We start from the raw sequence: 6152 nt of genomic DNA on the forward strand, positions 1-6152 counted from the left end.
GCCAAAGTCCATACGACATTTTCTTTCACACACATTTCACTTTATCATGAGTAAAATGTATCAGTGTGCTGAAATCTGCTTGCCAAGAAAGAAGAAAGTCTGCGAGTCTTTCCAGTAAGTACAGTATTTCCGTTTGTAAAAGACCTAGATCGATGTTCAGAACTTATGACTAATGATTGAATAGATATTGATTCAATAAAATTTCTTCATAATCATTGTGTGCACACTTGCAAGTAATCCACGAGGTATTTTAATGACTATTTCAATCATTTTAAATTCGTGTTGTTTCTATGGCAGGAAATTATTTACAACCCAATGCTATACAGTTACATGTGAATTGTTTCTATTTGTTAGGCTATGTCCTATTGCAACAATGTGATTTGGAGGTAGGCTTATTTGCTGCCGTTAATTTGTTGTTGCAAACTTTAAGTAGATTGACTCTTTCCCTCTGTTTTTAGCTCAAATACATACAGGATATTTGATGAGAAGATACCTGACAGATTGGACCCTGATAAAGTCTATAAAGTCCATTCATATGCTCAGAGAGATCCCAAGGAATATGATCAGCTTAAAACACACAATACCCCACAACTGTACAATGCCAAGTTCATAAGAACCAATGTCAGGTTCATGAATGCACCCATTTCTCACATGGAGACAGAGAGTACAATGGCTGAGCAGGTATGTTCCATGAAATGTTATTCATAATTGCAACCATTCTGCAATGACCAGTTTAGTTACATGCCGGACAAATAAAATAACAGCCATTTTAGTTACATTTCATTCCCTGATAATTCATTTTCTCTCCATGAAACTTATAACAGTGTCACTGGTGGCCCAATACATCGTATCACGATGTGAGCACCCAGGCACCTTACAGAAAGGACAGCACTCAGAGACAAGACTACCAGGCCATTCAACAAACACACGCCCTGGTCAGACATGGGAGGAACAACAACAGAGTGCCTGCTTCAGGAATTGGTGAGCCGTGTGTGTGTTTGCGCAAGCACATTCATGATTGTTTGTGTTATGCAATTAAGCCTCTATCTTTTACATTCACTTACATTAGACTCAAATAAAGGCATTGATACTATGTCAGGTTGGCACTTAGGGTTGAAGGAGTGTATGGATTAGAACAAATATATTTGTGTGGCTTAGTTGCATCTAAAAGATGATCTGTGCAACAAAAATGTAACTATTTAACTGCAGTGAGTGACATTTTACTTCATGGCTTATGGTTCACAGTTCCCATGCTGAGCTCTATTGGTAGCCCAAAAGTGTTGCTGGAGCACATGTCTTTTATTCACCAATATGATTCAAGGAAATTACAGGACCAACCATACCAAGGAAGGGTAAGATTTATACAATCTCAGCAGAGTCATTTTGCTGCTTGCTATCCTCTGCAGCTAACATTTAATAAAGTTTTCTTCAATCGTGTTCCTGGAAACTCATAGGGCAGGTTTCCAAGACACAGATTAGGCCTAGTCCTGGCCATTCTCTATGGAGAATCTCCATTGAAAGCATTTTTTTTTTGTCCAGGACTAGGATTAATCTGTCTGAGAGATCAGCCCATGGGTTCAGTGTTAAATCATGTGTATTAGTAATGGCTTGGAATGTACAGTCGTGGCCAAAAGTTTTGAGAATGACACAAATATACATTTTCACAAAGTCTGCTGCCTCAGTTTGTATGATGGCAAGTTGCATATACTACAGAATGTTATGAAGAGTGATCAGATGAATTGCAATTAATTGCAAAGTCCCTCTTTGCCATGCAAATGATCTGAATCCCCCCCAAAACATTTCCACTGCATTTCAGCCCTGCCACAAAAGGACCAGCTGACATCATGTCAGTGTCACGTCCTGACCATAGAGAGCCCTTGTTTCTCTATGGTGTAGTAGGTCAGGGTGTGACGAGGGGGTGTTCTAGTTTAACGTTTCTATGTTGGTGTTTTGGTTTGGTTCCCAATTAGAGGAAGCTGGTAATCGTTGCCTCTAATTGGAGATCATATTTAAGTAACTGTTTTTCCCACCTGTGTTTGTGGGATATTGTTTTTGAGTGAGTGCATGTGCACCACGTAGTCACGTTTCATTGTTCATTTATTGTTTTGTTTTGCTGAAGTTTCACTTGATAATAAAGATGTGGAACTCTACGTACGCTGCGCCTTGGTCCAGTTCTTATGACAACCGTGACAGTAAGTGATTCTCTCATTAACACAGGTGTGAGTGTTGACGAGGACAAGGCTGGAGATCACTCTGTCATGCTGATTGAATTCGAATAACAGACTGGAAGCTTCAAAAGGAGGGTGGTGCTTGGAATCATTGTTCTTCCTCTGTCAACCATGCAACCTGCAAGGGAACATGTGCTGTCATCATTGCTTTGCACAAAAAGGGCTTCACAGGCAAGGATATTGCTGCCAGTAAGGTTGCACCTAAATCAACCATTTATTTCATCAAGAACTTCAAGGAAAGTGGTTCAATTGTTGTGAAGAAGGCTTCAGGGCTTCCAAGAAAGTCCAGCAAGTGCCAGGATCGTCTCCTAAAGTTGATTCAGCTGCAGGATCGGGGCACCACCTGTACAGAGCTTGCTCAGGAATGGCAGCAGGCAGGTGTGAGTGCATCTGCACGCACAGTGAGGCGAAGACTTTTGGAGGATGGCCTGGTGTCAAGAAGGGCAGCAAAGAAGCCACTTCTCTCCAGAAAAAACATCAGGGACAGACTGATATTCTGCAAAAGGTACAGGGATTGGACTGCTGAGGACTGGAGTAAAGTCATTTTCTCTGATGAATCCCTTTTCCGATTGTTTGGGGCATCCGGAAAAAAGCTTGTCCGGAGAAGACAAAGTGAGCGCTACCATCAGTCCTGTGTCATGCCAACAGTAAAGCATCCTGAGACCATTCATGTGTGGGGTTGCTTCTCAGCCAAGGGACTGGGCTCACTCTCACAATTTTGCCTAAGAACACAGCCATGAATAAAGAATGGTACCAACACATCCTCTGAGAGCAACTTCTCCCAACCACCCAGGAACAGTTTGGTAACAAACAATGCCTTTTCCAGCATGATGGAGCACCTTGCTATAAGGCAAAAGTGATAACTAAGTGGCTCGGGGAACAAAACATCGATATTTTGGGTCCATGGCCAGGAAACTCCCCAGACCTTAATCCCATTGAGAACTTGTGGTCAATCCTCAAGAGGTGGGTGGACAAACAAAAACCCACAAATTCTGACAAACTCCAAGCATTGATTATGCAAGAACGGGCTGCCATCAATCAGGATGTGGCCCAGAAGTTAATTGACAACATGCCAGGGCGGATTGCAGAGGTCTTGAAAAAGAAGGGTCAACACTGCAAATATTGACTATTTGCATCAACTTCATGTAATTGTCAATACATTTCTTTGACACTTATGAAATGCTTGTAATTATACTTCAGTATTCCATAGTAACATCTGCCAAAAATATCTAAAGACACTGAAGCAGCAAACATTGTGGAAATTAATATTTGTGTCATTCTCAAAACTTTTGGCCACGACTGTATAGTATTTTTCCAAAATCAAATGTAATATTACAATGTTACAAATGTTATACCATAAAGGTATTTTAATGAATTGAGAATGCTCTTAATTACATTCTCAGAACGTTGTGTGAATGTTCCAAGAAATACAACGAAATGGGATTCACAGCAAATGTATATTATCCTTCAAACGTTCTCAAAACTTTCCTTTGCTCGATCGGGGCGTCAACTTTGGACAGCGTTTGAACCATGCGATGAATTCAACTCCCAGCCACAGCTGCATTCCCCCATCTCTTCCTCCCTCCCTTCCCCCTCCCCACCCTCTGCTTCCCCCCAGTTGTGCTCATGTCTGTTTCCCCTTTTTCCAGCGACACGGAGCTTTCGTGTGGAGCGAGGCTGGGCCATGGTCTCCTTCTCCTGGCGGGGAGAGCACATACCTCAATGCCGAGGGGTCATGTTCGCCAGCGGTGCCGGGAGGAAGAGGGGGGAAAGAGGTAACCTCTCCCCAGCAGCAAGTTTTCAATGATGGCAGGATCCACTCCGGAAAGATGGGCCCCAGAGCTAAAAGCACCAAGGCCATCGCCCGCCACTCACCAACCCATCCCTCCAGCCAGCTGTTTCACAGCTTCTACACTCCCATGACACGTAGGGGAGGGGTTGAGGGAGGGTTTGAGGGGATCTCCTCAGTCTCTGACAGGGCTGCGGAGGGTCGGCGAGCTATGCATGCCGACGGCGAGGGGACTGTTTTGCAAAGGCAGGGATCGAACAGTCAACAGGTGGAGGTTCAAGCCCCAGCCCAAATTGCAGGCTCAGAGCCTAACAACTGATGGCACTGATGGCATTTTAACCCTTTAGGGGCTGCCTTATGTAAAGATCTGAGTAGAAATCGGTTGCAATTGTGTTACATTTTTGGTCAGAAGTCATGTTAAGATTAAAATAATAAGAAGTTCAACCTGCAAAAGTAACTGCTGTTAAATGGTATTTTCAATTAAAGAAAAATACAGTATATGGTATGTACAACTGTCATACCCAATTCTAACCCCAAATCAGGGAGGGCGCTAACCTTTTGGGGGCCCTAAGCAAGATTTGGTTGGGCCCCCCCACCCCACCTTGCAGCAAAACATTTTAGTTGCTCCCCTCTTGATGCGGAAATAACTTTTTTTGAAAGCAAATTTCCTGCAATTCTATACATTTTGCAATGGGGCGTAGATGAAATGTTGCAGTTTAAAGCAAGTTTTCTGCAATTTTACCATGGGGTGGAGAGACATTCTAGCTGTTTTAAAGCTAATTTCCTGCAATTCTGCACATTTTGCCACGACTTTTGCCATGTTAATATGATATTTCAGTGAGAATGACTAACAAAATCAATGGGCCCCACTGGAGATCAGGGCCCTGGGCATGTGCCCTGCATGCCCGGTCAGTATTCAGCTATGATTACTATAAGTTTAGACAGCTGGCTAGACTAACTACCAATCTCAAAATTGTTTGCTGATATGGCAAATTGAGTGATTGTCAGTGACTGACATAACAAGAGAAAAGCTTCCAAAAGATGCACAAACAAATTTCAAAATGGCACCTAGTGTATTCTACTGTTCTTACGCTCAATAGTAAATTGAGACCCCAACTGAGTTCCTAAAAAAATTGGAACTCAAAAATGTTGGGTTGAGGGCCCCCTAGTGGCTGGTGGCCCTAAGCGACTGCTGATGTCGCTTATGCCTGAAGCCGGCACTATCCAAAATATAAGGTTGTTTTACTTAAGAATGTTTGGCTGAAAAACAAATTAAAATTGTGACTATTGTGGCTATAGATTGTGACTGATGTACTGGAGTGTTAACATGAACAGACTATATTTATAACGTTTAGCAAATTGAATATACTTTGCCACCACACAAGTTTTGAAAAAAAAAGAGCATGTTGAATCCATAGAATACAGCTTTTGTGAGCTAACTAATCGCTTTTCATAGTCCTCATGATGAAGCCCACAGCAGTTTTCTGCATTTAGACAGAATGATGGATCTGCATCAGGTTTCAGTACAACTGTGTAGAATAATAGAATAGAGGAATAAGTATTTTATTGTATATTTGGTTAGAAGGGTAATATATACCTTTTCCCATTACCCCCAGACACACACAATTTTGTTCTCCAAGTGCCTTGCTCAAGTGCCTTGCTCAAGGGCACAACGTTAGTGGTTTGTACCTGGGATTAGAGATCAGCAGCCCCCCAGCTGCCAGTTCAGTTCCCATTTTCTATTGATGCTCGTCTTTACCCTAAAGTGCAGTGCCTTCAGAAAGTATTCACACCCCTTTACCTTTTCCACATGTTGTTGTGTTACAGCCTGAATAAAAAATTTGATTCAATTGAGATTTTGTGTCACTGATCTACACACAATACCCCATAATGTCAAAGTGGAATTTATATATTTGATCAATTAATTAAAAAAATCATACCTGAAATAAGTAGTCACCCCTTTGTCATGGCAAGCCTAAATAAGGTCAGTAGTAAAAATGTGCTTAACAAATTGCATAATAAGTTGCATGGACTCATTCCGTGTTCATATTTGTACCCCAAACATACAATTATCTGTAAGGTCCCTCAATTTTCAATGCCTCACAAAGAAAGACACTAATTGGTAGATGTGTAAA

The 6152-nt window shown here is 41.9% G+C and overlaps 1 protein-coding gene across 1 annotated transcript; it reads left to right on the forward strand.

The window, feature by feature from the left end:
* Window positions 1-5867, forward strand: LOC115208462 (uncharacterized). Its single transcript, XM_029776530.1, has 5 exons — window positions 1-114; window positions 459-681; window positions 825-981; window positions 1246-1352; window positions 3878-5867. The coding sequence occupies exons 1-5, from the start codon at window positions 47-49 to the stop codon at window positions 4334-4336; spliced, it is 1014 nt and encodes a 337-aa protein (XP_029632390.1). The 5' UTR covers window positions 1-46; the 3' UTR covers window positions 4337-5867.
* Window positions 5868-6152: the final 285 nt, after the last annotated feature.

This window comes from Salmo trutta, chromosome 14, assembly GCF_901001165.1.
Source record: "Salmo trutta chromosome 14, fSalTru1.1, whole genome shotgun sequence".
In the NCBI taxonomy this organism is placed as follows: Eukaryota; Metazoa; Chordata; class Actinopteri; order Salmoniformes; family Salmonidae; genus Salmo; species Salmo trutta.